Source organism: Anas acuta, chromosome 2 (assembly GCF_963932015.1).
Source record: "Anas acuta chromosome 2, bAnaAcu1.1, whole genome shotgun sequence".
Taxonomy (NCBI): Eukaryota; Metazoa; Chordata; class Aves; order Anseriformes; family Anatidae; genus Anas; species Anas acuta.
This window is the reverse complement of record NC_088980.1, coordinates 42,930,553-42,957,409: the sequence shown is the minus strand read 5'-3', so window position 1 is coordinate 42,957,409 and position 26,857 is coordinate 42,930,553. Positions and strand designations below refer to the sequence as shown.

Genomic DNA, 26,857 nt, shown 5'->3' with positions numbered 1-26,857 from the left:
ATTTTCAGGTCATCCAAGATTTTTCAATCAGCTGTATGCTGGAATAGATTATTACTCATTAGTGGCTCGTTTCATTACCGAAGCATTGAACCCAAGTGTGTAAGTGTAGTTTTTTGTACTCTTAATGATGAATCTAGCATGCTTTTTGAAGTAACAGCTTCCTCCCTTCCCCCCATCATTTTCTGTTTTCAGTGGTTTTCAGTGTTATAAAGGAGAAGGTAGGAATTGTGCAGGAATTTGGGAAAGAATACAGTCTGGATTGGCTGAATAGCTCAGCGGAAAGTTGGCTAAGCTGATGATTTTCCTAGTTTGTGAATTGGGGCATAAGAAGAGAGGTCTTTTTTTCCAACACTTTTAAACCTAGACTTTTTTTCTTACTTAGTGCATAAAAAATATAAAAATGAATTAATCAAACTTACTCAGTTGTTTGCTTCCTTTGAAGCACACTGCACAGAGCTGAATGCAAATGATTACCTGTCTACTATTTACTTGCAGATATAAAGCCTAAACAAAAATGTGATTGCTGCTTGCAATAGATCATTATAGCTGAAGCTTAAGCATTGTGACCTATGTTAAAATCAAACTCAGATGTATTACTTTGAGAGTGGAACTGTCAATGTGATGCTGTCAGGAACTAAACAATTGCTCTTCTGTGTCAGATCCATGGTGTTTTTAGTTTAGAGTTTTACTGCTGATGGTGGTCAGCTTTTAATTAAAAACCTCTAATTTTCGCAAGATTCTGTAGCATGAGTTGCGTAATCTGAACACCAATCATTATGCTTTTGTTTTTGTTCAGATATACATATGAAGTATCCCCTGTGTTTCTGTTAGTGGAAGAGACAGTCATCAAGAAAATGATTGAGTTCATAGGCTGGGAAGAAGGTGATGGCATATTTAATCCAGGTAAGAACAATTCACATTTTCAGGATGAGTAATGATAAACCATCTAATATAGTAATTCAGTGGACATTTGATTTGTGTAGGCTATTTGAAAACGCATGCAAAATCCAGTGATGCACAGATGAAACTATGACATCCAGGCTTGTTTTAGGTATTTCTAATAGAATGTGAATCTGATCAGCATCTGAATGAAAACTGTTCTAAATATAATTGTGTGGAAATAAATTGCTTGCAACTGAAGCCCTTCCTGAACTTCATAACAACAATACCAACAGCTTTATTGGACTGAGTCACTGGTTGACAGACGGAGCTGATGTAGTTGCTAGACACCAAGCAGTGGTGCCTAGAGGCACTGAAGTGTGTATCCTGGGTATCACATGTGGGAGCCAGAGTTTGTTTTAGTGGGTTTGTCATGAGTTTGATTTCTTTGAGTTTTGTTATTTTTTTTGAAATGTTACAAATAGACCAGTCAAACAAATATTTCTTAAGCTTCTTGATTGGCCACAGTTTTCAAATGTTCTGAAAAGCAGCATTCCAATCCTGTACATGGAAATAATTAAGTGTAATGATATTATTCTAAGTTATGTTGGATGTGAAACTTTCATATCTAAGTTGGGTATGGGAAAATCAATTAAATGAGGAAATGAACTTAGTGCCAGCCCTTAAAAAAAACAACACAAAACAAGGCCAGGAATTCAGTCCTACATGCAAGTGGTAGAAAAATAAATAAAATGAAATCCCCTGGAACATCTGTGGGAAAAAAAAATAATATGGATTTTTTTATGTCAGATTTGATGCGTACTTTCAGTAGAATCCTTGCTTTAAATGTAGAAGTGCTTAATTCAAACTTACCAAGATACTGCCAATAGCTAAACAAATTGTACTTTTTAATGCTAGTTTTATGTAAGGTTTTTCTTATTTTGTTTTCTTTTTCTTTTAAGTAAATAAAACCTGTCCAAATCATACCTTGCAGATCTTTCAGATCCGACTCCCTGTGGATTTTCTATTTTTTTTTCCTCCATTTTCTCCTCATAATACTCTGGCTGCCTGAGAGATCTAGGCTCTGTTAGGTATAGCAACGGTTGAGCTCAGTATAGGCAGCTGATCTGGTGCTGCTTTGGTGTCTATCAGAAGGCTCTGTTGCAGGGTATTCTCTGCCAGGGAGGGCTGTTCTTATTTCTTACTTCTTTAATTCTTACTTATTTAGGAAATACCTCAAAGGAGTATTCAAACCAGCTGTTTCCATTCATGGTGAAGAGCCCACAGTTCTTATATCTGTAGGTTTTTGGGGAGGAATTAAGTTATTATGGGTGCATACTATGGTTTATTTTCTGCCTAATATGTCAAGCACTCAGACACCAGAAATGTGCTAGAATTATGGTTAATATGATTCATGTATTTCTCTTTCGGCAGGTGGCTCTGTTTCTAATATGTATGCTATGAACTTGGCAAGATACAAGTTTTGTCCTGAGATAAAAGAAAAAGGGCTTTCAGGTTTGCCAAGACTAGTCCTGTTCACTTCAGAAGAGGTAAAAACAAAAAAGCTTTTGTATTCATTTTAGAGCTTCTAACAATGAACTTTATTTTTCAATGGCTGCAAAATTATATTTGCCTATCTGATGGAGCCCTGGTGCAATGAGTTTGTCATCAGTGAATGATATGAAATATCGAAGCTATATGGAGAAGTTGGATGACAAATTTCCCTGCAGAAGCTCTCTTGTTAGACCACAACAACAGATGCTTGCGTTCTTGGGAACAGCAGATAAAAGAAAAGGTTGTATCTGGGGCAAACCTGAAGATGAATGCATGTGGGATGTTATAGAGGTCTGCAGCTTTTGATTTCCCACAGCATAAAGTCTGGCAGGAACCATGTGTAGGTTTCAAACGTCAAAGCTTTTTCTTGCAAGTTTAATTTGTACTGAGCTGAGCACTCATGGACCTGTGAAATGGCTCTCTGCAGCTCCCACTATACCCTGTATCTGAACACAGATTCTCTGTGGTAGAAAGCCAAACCTACCATAAAGTATTTTGGCAGAACCTGCTGGATCTTTAGACAGCTCTTTTTTAAATAATGGAGAAATGTGGCAAGTCTAAAGGTTTTTGAATAATATCTGCCCTTGGGAAATAGATTTACATTCATACATTTATTCTGAAGGTAATTAATATATTTTTTAGAGGCTCTTTTCTCTCACCTGTCCCTCCAATTTTAAGTTTTTCATTGGTTTAGTGCAGAGGTATTATTACAGACTCCACTGTACAAAATTCCCAGTGGCAGTGAGGACTTCATTGTATTAGGAAGTATATAGTTAGCGACATAATTTTAGTTCTTAAGTTTTTTATGCCCCAAACAGTTTGCAGGGTAAGTAGGCAAGAGATGCTTATATTGAAGAGGCCTGAGGGACACAAGCATTGTGTAAGTTGCCCAAGACAACATGTATATTCTGAAACTGAATCCAAATGTCCTAAAGTTGTATTTTTATGTCAATATTTTTCTTTCTGAAAAACATGTATATGAAAATGACATGCCAGTTCATGCTTAATTCATCACATTTCATCTTCAGAATAGCTCAGGAGGAAAAAATGAGGTTGAAACCCTTTATTTTAATGCTTCTGAAATGAAGCATGGAGAATTTTCATCATAAACTAACATTTGATTTAATTGAAAGATTTAAATAAAAATATGCTCTTACACCAAACCAAACAAATTAAATTAATTTGGTATTTTTGCTTTACCACAAAGATGAAAACCGTAAAACACAGAATTAACCAGAAAAAATAAATTGTTAAATTACTTGTGAGACAATAGGCTTCATCTGTTATACTTTGCTTGATTCAAAAAACCATGTTGTCTTTAGTACTCAGTAATCACTTGCTTTAAAACTGCCATTTTACACAGCTAGATGTTGTGACTGTTGTTTAATATCTCTAGCTCTTATCCTTCATTATAAGGGAGGAGATGTATGTATTCATGTATCCTTATTTTAGATTCATCTGTACTGAGTCCAAGTTATGTTACTTTTTGGAAGTTAGCTTAATTCAGATACGTAGTATTATTACAATTATATTTAATAAATGGCCAACACTGAAAAGTACACAAGTGCTCATATCACACACTCTTCAATTATTATCTTTTATCTTGAGATTTCTTTTGTTTAGCATTTTGTTATTGTTTTCAGAAGTACCTGGAGGGCATAGACCTGTTTTTTACTGTGCAAGCAATTAAAAAATAAAATAAAAAAAAATATATATATATATATTAAAAAAATGGAAAAGTTACATCCAGTGTTTAGCTTTAAAAGTGGGTAAGGCAAATAGTGTTGGCATGGGGAAGCCATGAGGCTGTAATGAACTGAGAGTATTGATAAGGAGTTAAAACACAAAAACACACTGTCAACTCAAGACACTCATGTTATTTCAGGGCTTGGCTTCAACACTGTGTTGAAATGAAATGATTTTTGCCTTGAGTTGCCAAGTCCCACAGTTCCAGTCTGGCACTTGGCAGACGGAAAGAGTTGCCGTGCTGTAGAGCAGGGGAATGCATGAACTTGTCACTGAGTTAATTTTATGTGACCTGGGGCTATGTATTCTGTGTATGTTTGTGGATAATCTGAAGATGTATGTTTTAATGTGTGACCCACTGAAGGTCCTCAAAAGCTCTGTTTGGCCAACAGCAAAAATGCCTTCAAGTAAAATGCTAAGCTACTTAAAATTGTGGCCAAATGATGTAACCACATTCTTTTGCTGGACAATTACAGTGATTCTTCTTGAGATAGAGTTAGCTGTAGACAAATTAATTCCCACTTTCTTGAGGCATTATCATTGTTTCTGTAATACCTGAACACAGCTGTAGTTGTAGAACAGAGCCCACATTTTGATTATTTTTCACTATTTGAATTCCATTTCAACTTTTTTTCTAACCCAAGAACTTTTTACATTGATCTGAAAGGTAGGAATTAGTGAAATTTGAGGCAATTTGAGGGTACAAGTGTATGTGTAAACAGTTGAAACATATATGCTTATACGAGCAATTTTTTGGATGCAATGAAACCAAATTCCTCCCCAATGCAACTTGATCATGAAAGTAATAAAGTGGGAGAACACAACATTAACGCACCATGTTGTCCCCTGTTGAAATTACAGCAGGCAAAAATGAGTAATAAAATCTCATAAAATTGTAATTGCTTTATGCAATCATGTTTCTAGGAAACTCTTTAAAATCAAGAAAATCCAAATCTATCTTCTATTTTAATGAACACACTGGCAAAGTACTTTATCTTTGCAAATGTCATTAGGAAAAGAAAACTGTCTAGCTGTAGTTAAAAGACTACAGGAGCACATCTTAAATGCACTGTTTTGGTTTGATCTTGTGCCTAAAGGCATTCACTTCTCACTCCTAATGGCTACCGATTGAATATGTCCAAACAAAACCACAGAAGACATGGCAAGAGAAATCTGAACTCATAGTACTAAAAATTATTACTTGATATTATGTATACAATCTAGGTACATATCTTTTATCTTGAGTATTCCTTTCTCTTTGGAAAGGGCACTATGAACAAATGAACTAGTTGATGTTGTGACTAGAGCTGCTAAATATTCTCTGGTGTGTGTGTATATATATATATTTAAATGACGTGGAGTAACTTAGTGTAATAGCTTCTGGTTATGATAGTGAAAAAAGGAAATTCTTGTATGTATTCAAACAATAAAACTGAAAGATTATTCATCAAAAGAAACATATTCCAACTCTACGTTTTAATATGTCTTGTCCCTTTTCTGTCCTACTGTAGACCTACCAATTTTTTTCAGGTCTTCAGTAGGACAGAAGGAGGAACAGAAGCATTTGAGAAACAGTGTATCTTGCAACCTGTTTTGTTTTGGCATTCCCTTTATTCTGCTCCCTCCTTATGCTCTTTGGTATAATCTCTGATGTGCTCAAGCCTCTTATCTTTCTCCAATCCTATTTTTTTTATATTAAAATACTTGATTTAGTGATAGCTTCTTTGTTAGTATGCTGATTTTGCAGACCTACAGCTTTCTGAATGTGAAGCAGTCATATTATTCCAAGTGATTCATACCTTTCATTTGAACCAAATGGACAGAAATCAATGATAGAGGCTACTGGTATTTCAAATTATTCACTAAGTTGTTGAAAACATCTCCAAACTTCTAATAAGCAAAACATAGCTACAGTCATGTTGTCATTATCGATATAATGTATGACTAATTATCTACCTATGTATCTTGTTATTCTTGTAAAAGTCTAAATAAATGAGTCCTAAAAGCTTTGTGAATGTGTCATGTTACAAAACCAGGAGTTCTTAGAACTACCAGATAGTATCAGGTAGTATTTTTGCATGCCTGTATTTAAAAAGTGGGCGATGATGGGGAAAACCTTTTTGTCAAAAAGAAAAAGAGGCCTTTGAGATCATCTGTCTCATCAAAATCAGCATGACAGGCTTTAATACCCCTAATATATTCATACCCACACATTAAAATGTTGTACATTTTTCATAATTATGTTCTGCTGTAACTGCATTTATGTGAACTCTCTGGAAGAAAATTGAATTAATTATCCACCTGGCTTCACCTCCTGTATGAAAAGCAACAATTCTAGACATCTTCACAGTTGCTGGAATATGAGTTATTTAACTCTTCAGTAATAATGTTAATTTTTTTTTAATTTTTTTTTTTTTTGAGAAGTGATAATCCAAGGCTTGGATGATCTTTATTCTGAGAAGAGAACTGTATAGTCCTATGAGATGCTGATATTCTCAAAACTGACACCACTGACATGAGTGGGTAGGCATTTGTCATGCTACAAGTTGCTCAGAGTAGTTTTGATATTTAATAATGAGTTCAGATTAAGAAGGTTATTGCATTTTGAATTCCCAGGCAACTCTGGAAGATGGATTAAGCTGCGTGAGTTCAGCATACTATTATTTTGGAATAAGACTCTTATGCTGGAACAACAGTACCCACAACAGAGCAGGTCCTAGCTTATAATGGTGAACATTGGAAAGATGGTAACATAAAGCCTTGACTATTAGTTTAACAGAAAAAAAGTGTACAAAGTACAGGGTGGACAGTGAGCTCAAGTATCCTTTTCACCTGAGACATGTCACCTCTTTCTGATTGAATAAAAACCAATTTCTAAAATCCTTTGGTCAGGTGAAGGGACATCTTTTACAGTCACATTACAGGCTTCATACACTAATGCCCTTTATTCAGTGTAAAGTGAGAAGTGCACTATGTGTTTCTGTACTCATTTGCATTCATTTACAGACATTTCTGTGGTGAGACCTAGCTAAAATTCTTTGCTGAAATAATAATTAGTGGAAACGTAGATAGGTCCAAACTGGAACTTCTTGCAAAATCCATGTTAATTTATGTGCTAAGTCCCATGTAAAGCCTTTTTGCTTTCATAATGGCTTTCAAGATCGAAATTAATGTGGACAACCTTGGTCTAAACACGAGGATTTTTAGGTCTTTTTTCAGAGATAGGAATTTGAAAGCTTTGGAAGTCCTGACTGTACCACCTTTAAAAACATCGGTAAGTCCTGGGACTTGAACTTGAGACTATGAGACCAGAATTGCTGGATCAGACCAAAGGTCAATTTAGCATGGTATCCTGTCTCTGGCAGTGGCCAACAGCTGATGTTGAGAAAATGTATAGAAAACATTGGAATTATGAAGTGGTAGAAGATTTAGGCATTTCTATATACATTCTAATTAATCCCAGTTTACGAGGAGTGGTGCTTTTGGGCTTTCAGACCTATAGGTTGCCTCTAGGCTGTTGTGTTCAATAGCCTTTGGACCTTCCTTCTTGTGCATTTGTCTTTTATACCTATTGATACTTTTAGTTCTGTTCTATTAAAACATGATGAAACAATTAATAATTCTTTCCTGATGACATTACAAACTTTCTATTTTTCATTGTAAAGGAGAATCAGCTTAAAAAATGTGTATGTAATAGAGCTTTTTATTTCTAAGTTTGTGTTTGAAATATGGTGCACATCTTTTTTTGTTGTTGTTGTTGTGTTTTTTTTTTTTTTGTATTATTTTCCTGCTCTTTACTGTGTCATTAATTGTGAAGTATGATATGTCTTTTTGCTGCATAGCTTTGTCAATTTGCTTTTTGTGTTAGATTATACTGTTGTCACGACTGTTATATGCTGATATTAAATTAATTTCAGTGTCGCTGTTTCCTATACTAAGGAACTTTTCATTCTTTTTACTTGTTTACTCACTCTTCTTTTTTGCATTCTCTTTCTTCTACAGTGTCACTACTCCATGAAGAAGGCAGCCTCTTTTCTGGGTATTGGTACAGAGAATGTTTACTTCATCAAAACAGATGAAAGGTAAGCAAGCAAAAGCCATGGTTGTGATCTCTGAGTCTTTTAAAATGCAGTAGTGCTGTACTAACCAACCTATTTGAATGTAACTGAAAAAGTTTTACATCTGTGTCCCTTAGAGGTAAGATGATACCTGAGGAACTGGAGAAACAAGTCCAGCGGGCCAGGAAAGAGGTGAGAGGGGGAGAGAAAGCATGAAGGAGAGAGGAGGAGTGCATGCAGACTGTGTGCTTGTGTCTGAGTGAAAGGAAGGAAAACTAAGAGTGAGTGAACTCTTAAAAATAGGACAGTTGATGTGCCAGTGTTTTTCTTACAGGTGTAATCCAGCTGCCCCAGACTTGTGGAGCGAGCCAAGGCTCTTAGGTGTTACGCTGTTCTGGAGAGTAAAATTCCACAGGGTGTTCACTATTAATGAAAACACTGAGTACAATGCTGCTCTGAAGTATTTAGCACATTTCTTCTATACCTAGGATTTATTTTGCCCTTAATCCCTTTTCAAGTGAAATATATGCAGTATCTGCTTTCCTTAAAAGGCAAATGAAAACTGTAGGTTTTTCTGTTATTACAGAAGCTATTGCTTTAGTCTCTGCAGTAAGCAAGAGCTATAAGATAAGGCTTTTTGTCTCCGAAACAGTCATACATGCTGAAAATGCTAAATTTCATCCTTTCTGGTGCTGCAGGAAAAGTGTAGAGATTGCATTCTGCCTCTTTTCCCACAGGGACTTTACCAAGCAGAAAGTGATAGATCACCATTTGGAAATGTACTCGTGTATATTTGGACAACATTAACCTACATTACCACGTTCTGTAAGATAGAACTTAATATAGTCAATACAATTTACTTTAGAGAACTTAGGGGACTAAATGTGACTTAAAAGGCACATTGCATCTTCTTTTGACTTGATTGGGTCACCTCATTTCCAGTTTGTTCATGACAACAGTAGGATTCAGAGCTCAGCCCTTAGTCCATGATCTGGGAATACTAATCAGCTAGTGCAACATCCATAGCGTGGACATTGACTACCATGAAATCCTACTTTGGAAACTATTGTGGCTGACAGAAAAGGCATGGCAGTGCTATTGTGTTATGCACTGGCACGGTCACAGTAGCTTTCAGTAAAATGTTCCTTAGATACATCTTCTGCCAAACAACCATCTCCCCTTGGAGTTTCACGTTAGGTATAATAGCTAATGATATATGGTGTCCCTAATTACTTAGGAAAATCTTGCTTACCTCTCTGTGTACTTTGCCTTATCCATGAAAGACAATCTGTACTTTGCTCATGTGAGTGATCCACAGGAAAAAAAGAACTGAAATATGAAGCAAGAGAAAGCAAGCAGGAGAATGAGATCTGTGCTCTGCAAAAACAGATTTTTTGTTTGTTCGTGTAATAAATTTGGTTGTTATTTAGAAAAGATTGCCTGGCATTTATGTTAATAATAAAAAAGTCAGCCTCAGTACAGTACTCTGCAATTTAGAACCAATGTTCTGTATTAAAATGCTCCACTTACAGGAGTGTTACCTTTGAGAAACACTATTTCACTTGCCTTTTAATGGAAGTTAAAGGCATCCTGGAAGTTTTCCATCTCACCTGAGCTTCAGTAACTGTGTCTGTCCTTGATAAAGTGCTATTTTATAAGTTTTTACAGAAGGACACTTCAGTGAATTACATTGTATGTTCTAATGACTCTTAAACAACAGAGAATGCATTCGTAGAATCACAGAACCATAGAATGATAGTATTCACTAGTGATAGGAGCACAAAATGTTCACTGACTGTGAACAGCAAGAGTCTTAGACTTGTTTTTTTGAGGATCTGGTCAAGAAAATCTATTTAATTTTATTGGCAAAAAGAATAAAACCATGATTCCCTTCTTTGCAGAAAGGTGTAATGGTAACAATAATCTTTTGAATTTGTAGAGATCCTAGACTTGTCCCCATATTCAGTCATGTTACCTTCTGGCAGCTGAGGAAGCTTTGTCATTGTGATGTAGCTGTGGGAGAAAAATGGTGAGAATACTAACAGAAACTGTTAAGTGTAGCAGATAAGCCCTTGCTTCACTCAAAAGTGTTTTGTACTTGAGCTTCAGACTGGTTTGTAAGTTTGATTGACTTTTTTTTTTTTTTTTTTTTTTGTAGTTTGTAGTAAGAGTGACCATGCAATGAATTACAGGCTGGTAATCCTTTGTGAATGTATGAGATGAGTTTAAATTTATTCCAAGGCTACTTTTCACTGCTTTAGTAATTTATGATTTGTTTTTAAAATTTCCTTACAATTATGCACCATCCTAACAGCCATCTACACTGTTAAAGAAATATAAAACCGTCAGAATGCAGAAGTTAATCAAGCCTGCCTGTCTCTGTAGTAGATTTTAAAAGTAGCAACACTTAAAAATAGAGGACAGCAGAGGAGATCAGATTTCAGCTGAAGTGAAGCTGTATAAAAGACTTGCATGTAGAGTTTGATTTTTCAGCTGGTGTCTGATTTCAGTGAAGCTACAGTATGTTACATCAGCATAGAGATTTATATTGAGAGATTTAATTCACTGCAAATGAATCCAGGGATCCAAGATTATATGATTTATAACAACTTTAGTGCCTCTTCAGTAGCAGCATTGTTATGCTGCAGGCCAGATGCTGAAACAAGCAGAACAGTAACTTCAGCATGTGTTTACCAGCACGTGAGATTGGTCAGTTATTGCTAGGGCTGACACTGTCAATGTCATAAAGTCACTATAAACCCTACCAATTCTTTTCATTACTTTGGTTTCTGCTCCTGTGTACACGCAGGCACGTATATTTGCAAGGGTAGGTGCAAGCTGCTATATTTGACCTGCTCTGCTATTGCACACCTGGTATTGGTTGAATGGGAAAACGATGAGCAAAGCCATTAAAGCCAAAATGGATGTCTTGTGATAATTGTCTGAGGCTGCAACCTGACAACAGTCAGAATTGCACTTGGCTGTAGACCAGGCATTTGGGTCAGATAGCGATGACTGTCCCAGTTGTGGCGTATGCCAGTGCTGCCCAAGGCAAGTCATGTTCCCTAAATGAAGGTTCCTTTTCCCTCAGCAAAGAGCCATAGGCATTGTAGAGGGAATGCAGGTGAAGTCCCTAGAGGGGTGAGTCATGTCCCTGAGGGGTAGCCTGCTGGCTGAACTAATAGCTTGATTTGTGTTTGGCAGAACGGCAGCAAAATATAGTAGTAAAATGGGGAAGACTGAGAAATGAAAATCAGTGTACAAAGAGATGTTGAATATCTAGAGTGCTTTCATCTTGACAAAACTAGCATCTGTCAAAACAGTCTGAAACTGGTGAAGTCTGCCCTGTGATGGTGTTAGCTGGAAATACTTTTTTTTTTTTTTTTTTAAATAGTCAGCACTTTTTAAATGCAGTAACTTCTACATGAGGCTCTCAGTGCTGGGAAACTAAAATGTAGACTGTCACATTTCTGTCCTACTTTCCAAGACCTTGTTATACTTCAACTCTCCAAATATACTGGAGGAAATGAGCAGTGCGAATGACAATTTTTTGTTTTGAATCCTATTGCAGGGGTCAGCACCATTTCTTGTCTGTGCTACTGCAGGCACAACAGTGCTGGGAGCATTTGATCCTCTGGATGAAATTGCTGATATCTGTGAAAAGCATGGCCTCTGGCTTCATGTAGACGTGAGTTTGTATACTGTGTAGTTTTCTTTAATTTTATTTTTTTTTAATAATTGATATTTTTCTTTGACTGTTAATGTTTTTCTGTGTAGTAGTAAGTTGGGCTTTAATATATATATACATTTTGCATAGAGAGCAGAAATACTTCCTGATTTGTCTGTGTTCCATGAGCTGAAAACCAGCAAATAATTTGCTTGTGACAAGCAGTCAAAATTTTCTTGTCATTGTCAGGTTATATTTCAAAATGATTTTAAAATCAATTTCCTGTTCCTTCTTGCGACTGCAAAAATGCTTCAAGGATGATTATATACAACTAGAATTTCAGATTGTTTCCACAGTCTATTGGAGAATGGACATGTTAGAATTGTGGTGCATGGTTCATACAGGTTAAAATGAAGGTATGCTTCTGGCTCAAATGACAATAAATTATTTGGTTTCACAGGTTAGTTTTCTGTAGGTCCCCTGAAGTTTTCCTAAATGGTTCAATTTTTTTTTTTTTTTTTTTATTGAGTCATTTCTTTATAATTTTAGCTTTGGCTTTAAAAATCCATTCATGAGCCTTTTTGGAATAATCACTGAGTCCTTTTATTACCTGGAGGAGTTAGCTATAAATGTATTTTTCTAAAAGTAGGTCTCTTCATATTTTCTAAAACTGGATTCTCTTTATAGTGATAATGCCACAAACCCAGAATGGCTGTGCAAAAATCCGTGGAACAATGAGAGAATCTGGAGCAACATTAACAGAGATTTTTAGACCTGCTTTAAATTTAAGTATTTGCTTAATGTTGAGTATTTAAAGAAAAATAACATAGACACGGATGTGCATTTCAAATAAAAAATGGCTCAGACATTAATAAATAAAGTTTCTGTGTGTGTGATTCAAAATTTCATTTTCTTGGAGGCAAAACCACAAAATTCAGCCCCAGTATTTAAAGTGCCTGCAGAACTTCCTCGTGGTTGTATGCTGGTGAGGATGACCCAGCAGATGTTCAGCAGGAGTGTAACATTCACATTAGATGCTAGTGCCTTGTACATCTGTTTGCAGTGTATTTAAAGTCTGTGTTGGATCTGAGTTTTGCTGAATAGACACTGCTGGAGCCATCTCCAACAGCTGTAGGAGGATGATGCGTAGTCTCCTAGTACATTCCCTGCAGCTGAATAACTTCAGTTAGGTGGGATGAACCTGGGCAGTACTCTGAGCTATATTTCATAAGCAGTTGCTAGTGTTTTGTAAATAATTACATTTCTTCTTCCAACTTTACCTCCTGTTAAGCTAGGGTAAAAATGTCAGTGAATATCTTAAAGTTAATTTTCTGTTTTCACAGTGACTGTAGCTGTCAGATGTTAATTGATTGCTGGTAGAATAACAAATGTACAATCATAAATTGGGTAGCTTTTGGTCTAGAAGACTAATCTTTCTATTAACATGGGATTCATGTTATGAACCTCTCAATGAATTCTCAGCCTTGATTGGTTCTTAGGAGTTCTATCAGTGCATTTTCCATTTTTTCTTTCACCCTCTGTTGAACTGTCAAAAGTTGAGTGCATGGATATTTTATTTTCGTTTAAAGTTTCTGACTATTTATATGGGAGCAGGGCATAGGGAAGAGATTGGAACCTTTGCGTGTAAGTGATATCAGACATATGTATATATAAAAATGTGATATGGTAAAATGAGCAGACTGTAATTCATAATGTGACCTTTTTATCTCACAGCACCATTAAAAATAGGTTTACTGGAATAATAATGGGAAAAGTACAGTGAGATCAGAAATAGTGTATAAGAAACATAGTGAAGAGTTCGAGATTTTTTTTTCTTTGCCTTTAAGCAAGCCTACCTCCTTCTAGCCTTATAGGCAAGAACATAGTGTTGGAAACCTTTCCAGGATCTGCATTCCTCTGAAAGGTCTTGTTTCCAGCTGAATGATTCTTACTACTTTTGAGCCTGCTGTAACTTAGGAGGAAAAAAAATATACAGTACTATTAAAACAATAATTTTAAAACAGGGAAAGCTGTAATTTAGGACCAGCATTGGTGGGAATCAGCATTATCTACTGCAAATGATCTTGAGAACAGTTTATACAGTTATTACATGAAAGTCTGTGATGTTACTTGCAGTTTTACACTGATGTATCTCATTTCAGAATATTTTCTGATACCAAAAACTGATATGGTTGCCTTAGGGAGGCTTTTCATTAAGTGTGAAATGATAAAGCTCATGATTTGTAGGAAGGGTGAATGTGTGAACATCAACATAAAATTAGTGGGTTTCAGGAAGTTAAATTTAATTGGAGTCAGAAATTGCAGATAAGTTCTCACATGGAGACAAAACTGAAGAGAAAAAGGGACTTAAGGAAAAAGTTTCAGGACAATACCAATATAATGAAATTATCTCAGCAGTCAAGCCACTCAACAGCCAGTGCAGTAACCATATTTTGTGCACATTACAGTATCCATACATTTGTTATGGCAATCAAACCTTCTTTCTCTAGTCTTGTGCAAGGAGAAGCAGTTCATTTACTGTGTCTTGCCAATAACTCATAGGAAATTCTCATCAGAAAGCCTGCCAAGCTGCAACAGTGGCAGTGAGTGAAAACCTGGCTGGAAAATCATACTCGGAGAGCAGTTATTAGTGGTTCACTGCTGAAAGGGGAGAATATTTTGAGTAGAAATCAGGAGAGGTCTATCCTAGGTTAGAAGTTACCCAGTATTTTCATTAATAACTTGGATGAAAAAAAATTCCACTGACTAAATTTGAAGATAACATGAAGATGACACAGAACTGCAAGAATTAGTGGGAGGACAGGATTAGAAGATGGAGATCTTGACAGTTTAAAGAAAAAAAGTGGAAAAAACAGGCTGTAGTTCAATGTAGATAGTGCTCTAGGTTTAAGCTCCAATAATCAGCTGCACAAACATCTGGGGAATGTTGGCTAGATAGCAGATCCCCAGAAAAAGATACAGGGTTTGCAGTGCATCACAAATCATCAGTCTTAAGCCTGTGCAGTTGGGATAAACATCTTGACAGCTTCTTTGACTAAAGATACATAAAATAATTCTTTCTGCTTGGTGCTTCATCTGCCTTATCCAGACTGTGTCCAAATAAAAAGCTGCATATCAAGGAGGTTAAAGGCCTACAGGATAAAGATTAGAAAGGAGTAGAGCAGTGAAGATAAATGGAATCATATCCAGAAGTTATGACCAATGAAGAAAGATTAAAAGCAGTGATGTTATTTAAACTAGAAAAGATAAAGAGACTATATGTGATACTCTACAGATACTTTAAAAGCTGCTACAAGAAGAAAAGAATGTGTTTTCCATGGCCACTGCAGATACAAGGGGTAACACCGTCTAGGACTGACATTTCAATCTGTAGGATTGTTATTGTTAAACACAAATTAGGTGGCTAAGTTTTGCAGCCTCCATCATTAGAGCTCTTTAAAAACAGACAAAGCCAGTGATTCTCGATATCCTGCCTTCCCATTCCCATTTGGTTTTTGCCAGCCCTGGATCTCTAAGCACTTAGTCTGTGAACTGAGTAAAGAAGCACAGAGCACAAATTCATCTTGTGGTACTGTGGCTCCAGGAGACATTGGTAGGTGGTAGAGATGTCTGGACCTATCATACCTCTCTTCAAGATACCTAGCAGCAGTTTTTAAAACGAAGGCAGACAGAAGTACCAATTGGGTTGTGTAGGCAGCAGTTTCACCTTATCTTTCACTTTGATATTAATCCCAAAATGGGTGTGTTCGTTGGTTAATAATCTCTACAAATGTTTGACAGGAATGCCATAGGTATGGCTGATCCTGCCTTTGGGGGTGGCTCACAGGTGAGATGAACACTTGAGTGCCTTCCTAGTCCTATTTTTTTCAGAATGGTGTGAAAATGTCAATTATTCCAAATACCAACAGCTTTGGATGTAAATTTTTAAAAGATTTATTGTCTGTCAGTGCATTGCTTATGAATTATAAAAATTGGGGAATAATTTAATGACTACTATGACCGTATTATAGAAAGAGAAGAGCAAAATCTAGCTATAAAGTGGAGGATCAAGTTGATCGTCCTTCAGTAACATGGCTAGTTTGGGCTAGCTGGGGAACCCAGTTTGACATCATGGTTCTGCCACTGGCTTACTGTGAAATTTGAGGCAAATAATTTCCTTTCTTAGGTTCCAAAAGTAGATTGAGCAGCAGCCTTTTTCTCAGCACGAATGTTGTGAGCATGACAACATAAAATATGATGTGGTGTTTGTGTTTTGCATTAATGAGAATGATAAGTGTTAGGACAAGTTTTTAACCGTTCATTTCCCTTGTGAGCTTTTACTATTCCTGTCTCCCAGAAACAGAAGATTTTTTCCCCTAATATATGGCCTATAAACCAAAAACTGATGCTAAATTCATAGATCAGCTCTCACAGCTGTTTTGTTTGTTTTCAAGCAAAAACCAAAAGCAACTCCCCCCCAGCACCCCCGCCCCCAAAACCAAACCAAACCAAAACCAAAAAAAACCAACCAACAACCAGAGCACCTAAACCCCAAAGGCAAGCAAGTATGACCTCACTATATTTAGATCAGGAAACAGCAGTGTTTTCTTCCTCAGTAATCCAAAATATATGAATCTTTTTTTTATGATATGCTGAGTCTGGGTGTTTTTTGGACTGATGCCTCTTCTGCATCTCTGAGGAGCCTTGCTCATTTCACAGGGAACTTTCTTTTGTGGATTCTGTCTGTATGAATGCTGAAATCCCTTTTTTCATATTTAATAATATTTTCTCAAATGCAATATATGACATGCATTCTGTTTTTTGTTGTGTGCTCTCACCGCACCACCCTGACCCCATGGATAAATGTTGCTTGAGAAATGAAGATTTACTGCAGCTAGTGGGTGATGTTTGGTCCTTGCTGAATTCATAGACAAGTCACCTTCCCTAACTTAAGGCGACCAGAAGTCAAACTTGTGTAATTTATGCTTATTGTCTGAACTCCTTTTGTAGTGCATGGAGAGAGACATCTGCGAAGGTGTCACTCAAAGACAGGTATCTAAAACAGATAAGAGGACACTTGATAAAGAAGAGGACACTTGATAAAGAATGTCAGCGGAGAGCTACTCACTACAGAGAATGCCTCACTGATGCTTAGGCCACACAGCTAGTTCTTAGATGACCTGAGATCGATGTGGTGAATGCTACACCATTTTAACATCAGTGAGATTGCTGGTCACAGAAATGCTGCTATTACCTACTCACTGACTTCACTTTTTGTATCAAAACTCCACGGAGTATCTGAGCCTGGGCTTTGCAATTGGCAGAGATTATCATTCTCTCTTCCTTTGTGAGAAACTCTCACAAAGGAAAAAGCTAGGAGGAGGAATGTGTACAAAATAGGTCTTTTGACTGTCATTGCTTAGGTTTAGGCTGAAGGAATGGAACCACCTCTTATGTCCTGGTTATGTAGAAGCCCTTCAATTCATGCTGTTGCTTATACAGAAGTGAAAACATAGCTTGTGGTTCACATAATGGCACAAACCCTTGGTTCCTCTATTTTAGGCATAGTCTCAGGCAACCACCTTTGTTTGTAGCTGCTGCTAAAAGCAAAATTTAGTCCACTAACCATGTAATAAACTAAATTTCAAATAAGATAAAAACATTGTCAGTAATCCTTGATTGAAGCATTATCAGAGAGCACCAAGAACTTTATACAAATAACATTGTCTTGGCTTTGTAATTTTTCCAATAGGCTTCTTGGGGTGGCTCAGCTTTGATATCAAGGAAGCACTGTAGACTTCTTCATGGCATCCACAGGTAAGTCAGTTTTAGTTTATGGGCACACTTACAGGGAATGAGATAGACAAGCCTCCATGAGAGCTGTATTTTTCAGAATGCGTGTTGTCATTAATTGGAGGGATTGCTAAACCTATGGGTATGTGGAAAAATTGGAAAAACTGATTTATCTGCTTGGGTTGCATTTGGGCATTTTTGCCTCTCGTACCAGTGATTATAGGTGCAATTCCTATGCCTTCTCCCCTGTCTCCTTTTATGAATTTTGCAGGGCTGATTCTGTTGCTTGGAATCCCCATAAAATGCTGTTGGCTGGAATCCAGTGCTGTGCTCTTCTGGTGAAAGACAACTCTGTAAGTCCTTCCGTTTTGTTTGTTTTTTTCTAATTTTTTAATGCAGTAGACTGTCATTGCTGCAATGAGGAAGTGGAGATAAGAAAACAGCTGAGTCAGTTTTACTACAGTGTGGTGCAAAAGCTGTATGACACTGTTTTGTATTTCACCAAGAAATTAGTAAAGGGTGACTAAGAGTAGGGCCAAACTGATCCAAGTCACTATACTCATCAATGGTCAAATGCAGCTGGTGCCCTTCCTAGTTTGCTTCTGTGCATTTATATTCAGAATTGAGTATTTTGTCACCTGTGTCTCTAGCAGTTTAAACACTAAGCTCATCAAAGTCCCCAGAACAGCTATCACCCACTAGGACTGCAACAGCACTGCATCTCTGTTCAAAGAATGACATGTAGGCAGAGCTCCTCTTTGCATCACCTTGCATGGGTGTACTAGGGTGAGAAAGGAGTTGAAGTGCATGCAGCCAAAGATGCTGAGCCTTCTTTCCTCGCTGTATTCATTTTTTTCTTCATTACTAGGATGACTGGGACTTTCCAAAAAAACATGCACAGTGAGAAAATCTAGCAAGTAAACAACAAAGCTCTGATGTCAAGTGGCACAAAAGACACTTTAGTCTGCAATGTGATTGAAGTCCCTGTTTATATCTCTGTGGAATTCTTCTACCTTAATAAAGAAACTAGTCAGAGGTTATTTATTTAAAGCACCATTGCAGACTCAGCCCTGCAAAAGCTTATGTTCATTCTCTAGCATTGGGATAAGTTTTATCTAAGTTCATCAATGACTGAACATTGTGAGGATATGGAGTCCCTGAGGTTTGCATCACTGTTTTGTGGCCATGGCTTGTAAATCACTTTTATAAGTCTCTGTCAAAACAGCTGATGGATTCCATTCAGCTGCTAGTGGTTACCTGTCCATGTAGCTGCTTACTAACTCCTGGTAGTAAGAACTAATGAGGACTGAAGAGCATAGATGCTAATCAGTGCTCCCTTGGAGCAGATCACTCCAAATCACGGGTGAGATGGGGTAGCAAGAAGTGTGCTTCCTCGTTTCCTTAGACTAGAGTCTGTGGGATTAAAGAGGATTACAGATTCCAGAACTACCTGTCCATCATTTTACCTTTATTCCAGGATGAAAAACAAGCAGAATGAAGTTATTGACTAAGGTTAATGTAGTCTCTAAATTGCAGGCTTGGGAAGAATTCAGTGCTGTATTTGTAACTAATTAGGCCCAGTATGTAGATGTAGCCTCAGGTAATGATTAGACTACTTTTGCTGCATACTGGAAACTTCTCCGAAAGAGAGAGGAAAGAAACAGAGAGGAATGAAATATTCTAGCTGCCTTGGCATTTAGAGTCACTTTACAAACATTGTTCCAACTGCAGGGCTCTCCTTCCATGAAGAGTGATGGCTGGTAGAGCAATCCTATTCCACTTCCAGATCACAGCTATGCAATGTTGTGCCAGAAATACTTGTAGATAACAATTCTAGGTAGTTGGTCAGCAATACTTCTGTGTTTTCACCTCTCATACAACCAGATCCAGTTGTACAGTGAGATATGTTCTAGAAAATAGAACACTTTTCTGCATGGGGAGGAGAAGGTGTTTTAGTCAGGGTTTAATTCCTAGAAAACCGGCTTTTATGCATTTTATGTTTGTGCCAGTGCAGACCTTATGCAAAACGAAACACGTCCAAACTTGGGTACTTTCTTCAGCTTTTTGAAAAAAGTCGAATATAAAGAAAATAATATTTCTTTATAAAGAAAATATATTTCTTTTTAAAGAAAATATATTTCTTTAAATATAAAGAAAAATATTTTCTTTAAGGAAAAAAAAATCAAATGAATATTTATGACACTTTACTGGAGGAGCCTTGCTTTACTTTGATCCCCAGATCCTCCTCCTCCCCTGCACAGCTTTCCAGCCACTCTGCCCCAAGCCTGTAGCGCTGCATGGGGTTGTTGCGGTCAAAGTGCAGGACCTGGCAGTTAGCCTTGTTGAACCTCAACACATTGGCCTCTCCCCATCAATCCAACCTGCCCAGGGCCTTCTGCAGGGTGAAGCCATTTAGTCTGGCAATGCCAATAGTCTTAAGACATTGCAGCTGGATTTTTAGAATGAAATACTGTGTTTATCTTCTATTTTGAAAATCTATATAGGAAAATATTTAAACTGCAGAGAAATGCTGATAAGAGGCAATCTTCTCACCTTGATGAAAGTAAATCGGAGTGGTTTCCGAAGAAGTTAGAGATAGAAGAGAGAAATATGTGTTTGACTTGATTAGAAGGGAGAAGTGTTTTCACCAAAGGGAAAGAGAGATTGGTTAATCCTCTGAAAAAGCTCAGATCAATGACAATGGCTTTTCAGTGCTTAAATCACTCAAGAAATGCACAGCTATCCCTTCTTCACTGCCATGCACTGAGTAACTTTCATCACTTTTGTGATGAGAGACTTATTCAGAACATACCTGTATTGCTCTGATGTGAATTGCAGTGACAGTTTAAACACACAGCTACGGGGACTGATATTCTCAAAACTTTAGTAAGTGAACTTTGTTCTTGAATGTTCTTAAAATGCTATGAATCAGTTTTAGGTTGTGCATTTTCTCTTAAAACCAGACCTGTTCCAATTTGTTCCTTCTGTAATCCCTGTAAGCATGATTACTGTCACCATATACATGGGGAACTAATATTTATCACAAATGCCAAACTTCTGTGATTCTTCAGATCTTTAAGTGCAGCACTAGGTTAGGTAATTAGTAATCAGTTCTAGGAAACCAAGAGAATTCTAACTAATAAAGTTAAAAATAAAATCTAAAAGAATGTAGCTGATGAAGTCCTAGTTTAGCACAGAGCATTACTGATTGATCATGGTAAACATACCTGCAGTATAATCTCTTCCTCATCATTAGCAGTGTCACAAAGATATCTACTTCACTAATTTCTTTCCAGAGCAGCTGCAGGAAACAAACTTGCTTTCTATTTGGGGTTAGTGCTACTGAGAGCTCCTTCTCACCTCTTGAAATGAATTACAGGGATGGCCTTTTGTAATACACTGCTTTTGAGAATTTTCAAGTATGCCATTCAAAAGATCATCCTTTTTGCTTTAGATGAAGCAAATCAAGAAGACGTTTGTCTTGGGAGGAAAAAGCTGTTCATGTTTTGTTAACAAAATTCAAGTTCACTTAGTAATGGAAATGGAGGGAGATCAGAAGACTTGATGTAGATAAGTCTGTTCAATGAGAAAAAAGGTGTTTTGAATTATGTACCATAAGAAACTGGAGCTTGTCTATATTTGTTTTAGTATCAATACTTATTCATTTATTTGCCACTAATTATAACACATAACAACTATCTGTAGACTTAATGAAAATGAAAAGTTGCTTGAAACTTCATAGTGGACCAGGGCCTTTATGAAAATAGTATTTCCATTTTCTGAAACTCTAACAGCCTCAATATAAGGCAGAGAACTACCGTTAGCTTCTGATCAAAGGACAGAAACAGATAAAAGATACTGAAGGAAGAATCACAAATTTGCAAATGAGACAGTGCTAATGAAATGTTTGCAATTTTTCTGAGTTGCTGGAGCAGTTCAGTTACTGTGCGGACAGTCATCAGGATCATCTTGGGACTGATAATACTGAGTTAGAAAGCATATTTTCCTTTCATTTTTTTCTACTTTTCCTTCATTTCAATGGGAAAACTGAGATGACATCTTATGTCCTCAGCTTGTTTGAGTCTATTACTTTCAAGACACTAGAGATCAAGAAGTAATTGCTTTCTTGAGCAGAAAATTTATCTTGGGTTTTTTCTTTTTCTCAGCCCAACAGCCTATCCTGCAACTTTTCCGTTCTCCTCCCCCTTTGTTATCCACCTTGCTTCTTGCATTGGTCTGGAAAATTCCCTTTCCTTTGCACAACACATGATTTTCATTTCTTCTCCTGTCTGCTCTAGTGATGTGCGAGGGGACGTTACTGTCCTTGCCTCTGAAGATTGACAGAAGGCAAGATCTTCAACAGGATTTCTTGAGCGTGTTGCATTATCAGTAAGATGATCAGATGGAAAAGGGTCATCAAACCAGCATATCTTGTCAGCTTTGGATGAACCATGAGAGTAGGAGAGTACCTGTGGTTTTGTTTGTTTTTTAGAGGAAAGATCTTCTCAGGAGTTTGAATTCACTGAGATATTTGTTCTTGCTTGGCTTTTCACTCTAGAACATTGGTCTGACTCCTTCTGTAATAATACCAAGTTAAAATTTCTTGTGACAAACAGAAGTTATTTCTCAGATGATGGACATTAGGGGAGCTAATATCCTGTGGTGTCCACTACCGTGCAGCTGTGTTACATTCTGATAATGCAGAAGATAACCCCACATTAACTGGCCCTGCTATACACTCGCTGCTGAAACATGATGCAAAACTTTGAAGTCAGTGATAAACAAAGCAATTAACTTCAATTTGGGGGTGGTGCTCTCTTTTTTGTTTGCTTTCTTTTCTCTCTCTCTCTTTTTTTTTTTTAATTTTAAAATTTATTTTTTATTTAAAGATTCACGTACAGAGATCTAAATGAGCATGGCACAATGTCTTGACAAATGGATTCCCTTTCCTGTTGGGCAACTGGTTAGCCAGAGAACACAAAGCTATATAAAAGTGGTGAAGGATGGATGTGTCAGTGCTTGACTTTTCTTCAGTTTCCAGTATCATCTTTTTGCCTTTTGTTTTTCCTCTGAAAAACCTGGAAAGTGTGAGAATCTGAGGTGTTGCAAAAATACTAGGCCCAGCACTGTCTTTCCAGCTAATGCTACAGTGAGCTGCAGTAGCACATTATAATTCTTAGCAGCCACTATCCCTTTCTTCCCAAGCTGTCACACAAATTGTCCTCTCACAAGGCTGAATGTGCTGGTCCTGGGGCTAGAGAGTTCATACTGAATTTGCTGTCCTTTTTGCAAACCAGGGGTATTACAACAGGATTGTCAAATCCCTGCAGAAGTAGTGGAGAAGCTTTCTTCAAGGTTGTTTTTCTCCTTTTGTGCTTTACAAATAGGTGTTCATGGTATCTTTTCTTTCCTTTCATTTCATTTCCTTTCCTTTTTTTTTTTTTTTTTTTTTTTTTTTATCATTTTCTTTTTTAAAATATTGACAGAGGGAATTGAAAAGGCTAGGAGAGAGGGAAACTTTATCCTGTTTATGCCAGTGGACTGTTTCTCATTTTCGTGTGTTCTTTGAATTCCTTGTCTTGAAGTCTTTTTCTCTATTTTACTGCCAGTGCTAAAGTTACCAGTAATGTACTGTAACATTGATTAAAAACTGTACCTCTGTTGCAGGAATATCATACTTTGACTAAGAGAAATGTCAGACCCTGTCTGCCGTTTCGAAGTCAAAGTTGCTGCAGATGCAGAAAAATGGCTGTGATATGTGAAAAGCCTGTTCAGTTGGTTCAAAACTGAAGAGTGATGTTCAACTGAGAAATGAATTGTTATTTCCTAGAGTAGTTTAGCATCTTTTACCATGTTGTGTGCTTCTGTTCCTTGGTCTTTGCTGCATGGAAGACTTCTGGTTCAACTGTCACTTAAATACACATTTGCAGATCTGAATCAGATGCTGTAGCCATGTTTTGAAATTCATCTGAATTTCTATTTTAGTAGCACCTTACAGATTTTCTTTTCTCATCCTCTTTTAACTTCCCTGACAAATCCACAACCTGTCCTGTCTCCTGGGCCCATTGCAGGACCACCCTCATCTCTGCTCTTGTAACTTCCTTTCTGCTAGCCCTTGTCTCTACTTCTTATTCTTCAGCCAATGGGCCAGTCCTGTGTCTCCTTTCCTCACCTACACCTTTAAACATTTAACAGCCTCTCTGCTTTCTATTTCCCAGCTTTGTTCTTTGCTGGAGCATGCCACTGTACTCATTGATTTTTGTCTGTTTTCTGCTGGCCATTTCTGCCCAGACAATCTCCTAGAAGTTGGAGGCTGGAGATTGCTGAATAAAAATAATTTCATTAACAAATCATAGTTAGGGTGCACTAAAGCAATTTTCTGAGGCTTATTTTCAAATGTTAAAGTTGTCAGAACTGTGAATAGAGATGAGACATGGGGTTATGCTAATCTGTCGGTGGTGTTTCCACTAAAACAGTCAGATAACGTATGCTAAATCTTCAGAAGCTCTCTACTGGTAACAGCAAAACACTGGGTTTGGGGCTGAAATACTCTTTACCCATAACTAACTGTGCCATATGTGAAGTCTTTTGTCAGAGGAAAGAAGAAACAGCTTGAGCCATTTGTGAACTTTCTGGAAGCTTTTCAGGCTGTTCTTCCAACCTACAGGCTGCAGCAGTGGGCACAGGCTTCCCCTTCTCCTCCTTCACAGAATCACAGAATTTCTAGGTTGGAAGAGACCTCAAGATCATCGAGTCCAACCTCTGACCTAACGCTAACAGTCCCCACTAAACCATATCCCTAAGCTCTTCACCTAAACGTCTTTTAAAGACTTCCAGGGATGGTGACTCCACCACCTCCCTGGGCAGCCTGTTCCAGTGTGTAACAACCCTTTCAGTATAGAAGTTCTCCTTACCCATACATTCATGTGTTTGGGCAGCTGGTTCTGTGGTACCTGCTCCCATGGTTTCTTGAGATTTGGGGCAGAATTGCTCTTCAACCTACAGTTCTTCAGTTACACTATGAAGTAAATCATCAGAAAAAAAAATAATAAAATAAATCTGTGTGGTCAATGCTGACTTCACTGGGTTCTTCCAGGGTTCTTAAACAATGCTGTAAGCTGTGAATGGTGACGTGCACATCCAGTTCTCTTTTACTAAATGGTTGGTACAGACAGCAAAAACTGCTTTGGCTTGTGAAGATAAAAAGGTTTAACAATGCCTATCAGCAATCTAAGCCTCTGTTGTGTTTCTGATAGGGCCTCCTGAAGAAGTGTTACTCTGCCAAGGCTGCGTACCTGTTCCAGCAGGACAAGTTCTACGATGTCAGCTATGACACTGGTGACAAGTCCATTCAGTGCAGCAGGCGTCCGGATGCATTCAAATTCTGGCTGATGTGGAAGGCACTGGGAACCACAGGCCTCGAGGAGAGAGTGAACAGGGCACTGGCTTTGGCTAGGTACCTCCTCGCAATTTTGAAGATGTCTACTCTGTGTCATTGACTGTCTGAAATGTTGACAGTGCTAACACTTCTTATCTTGGAACAGACCAAACTGTTACTTTTTTCCCCCCTTTTCTTTCTGTATAATACAAGAAAAAAAGCTATTAGCAATAGCAGTAATAACTAGTGTGATTAAATTTGCTGCAATATTTAATAGTAATTACTACTTGTAGCAATAAGTATAGATGTCAGTTAAAAAAAAGAATCTGAATTCAACTATTGATATACTTTATTTAACATCCATGTTATCTGAACCATATGTAGGACAGCATCTACCAGCATCCCCTCCCTCTTCTAACTCTTAAATGTATGTTCTGGTATTAATGTAAAACAGGCACCATGTGCCAGGTTCTAAGCTATGTCTAGCAAGAAGTGAATTTTCCATTCTTGTGTCCACTTCATTCCTCATGACTGAGAAAACACAGAAAAGTATTGTTGTGGGGAAACATATGAGGATGCTCTGTTAATGTTAGGGTATAGTAGAGCTATACGAAGATAACGGCAGGTTGCTGAGGTTGCTCAGAGCTAATGTATGTTTATTTTTTCTTCATGGGTTTGCTGAAATTCTTAATGCTTATAGTATATTCCATTAGGGACTGAAGCATGTCTTTTTCTGGTGTTTTTTCTCCATTTTCAATTTTTACTATCTTTTTGGTCTTACAGCACATGGTTTCACAAGTGAATTCCATAAAATTCTTGCTAGAAGGTGTTTCTAAAGTGACAATGATGTCTCAGTGTCTGGAAATAAACTTCCATACACAAGTTTTTTGTCTTCTAATAGAAAATATGGTCTTGAAATAAGATAATGTCCCATTACAAACAATTCAATTGAAGTATGTTCAAAATGTATTCAAGATAAAACTGAATCAACATCTTCACTCACTCCTGGGCTAGCTACACACTACTATAATGCAAATCATTAATATTTAAAAACAGTCACCTCTATCATACTGGCATTATATTTTTGATATGAACTACCAAGTTTAAAAGAACTGAATGTTTACAGAAAATTAAAGGAATGTTCTCACTTTAAGAAAGTCACTTTAAAGAAGAAGTTGAAACATCTATGTTGTAAAACCAGAGTAGATTAGAAATGGAGAAAAAAAAAAGTAAGAAAGAAGCAAACCCAGAAAATCCCAAATGAGCTCTGGCCTTATTCTCTATTTCTTCAAAGCCGCTCATTATTCGACAGATTATGTGTTCTTAAAATCTTCAGGTTAGATTGCACCTTGGTTTTGTTCCTGAGTATTGTACTGGACTGTGTCTGTACAGACTATGTAATTCATTGCACTATCAGTAGGCGAATTCAGCCTTATCAAGGTCACTGGCCAAGGTCATCTACCTGAACGTAGTGATTAATGACCTTTCTGGGATCGATATTTTCTTTGAATGTTAGGATTTAGCTTCTAAGCTGAATTCGTTTCTAAGGACAGAATGTTTTTTTTTTTTTTTCCTTGTTTGAAGAAGAAAATTAATTCTTTGTCATTATCTGATGAAGTGTATTCTTTACAGTAGCTGCATTGCTATCTGGAATTTGCGTGGACATGGGCACTTTGCAGCTGAGACATCAGGTTTACTGGGCACTGTGCCAGGTCTCTTAACTACTCAACAGCTGTGCAGCCTTTCTCCTGTTTTGTTACAGTAGGTTTTCCTTTGATGTTG

The 26,857-nt window shown here is 37.2% G+C and overlaps 1 protein-coding gene across 1 annotated transcript in view; it reads left to right on the top strand.

Moving 5' to 3' along the window:
• Positions 1–26,857, top strand: part of GADL1 (glutamate decarboxylase like 1) — an 84,253-nt gene that overhangs the window by 14,381 nt on the left and 43,015 nt on the right. The window contains exons 4-12 of the mRNA XM_068674455.1: positions 9–99; positions 797–903; positions 2,314–2,429; positions 8,182–8,261; positions 8,375–8,429; positions 11,809–11,925; positions 17,657–17,721; positions 17,969–18,050; positions 24,954–25,153. Coding sequence (XP_068530556.1) covers positions 9–99; positions 797–903; positions 2,314–2,429; positions 8,182–8,261; positions 8,375–8,429; positions 11,809–11,925; positions 17,657–17,721; positions 17,969–18,050; positions 24,954–25,153 — 913 coding nt within the window. The remainder of the gene's footprint in view (positions 1–8; positions 100–796; positions 904–2,313; positions 2,430–8,181; positions 8,262–8,374; positions 8,430–11,808; positions 11,926–17,656; positions 17,722–17,968; positions 18,051–24,953; positions 25,154–26,857) is intronic.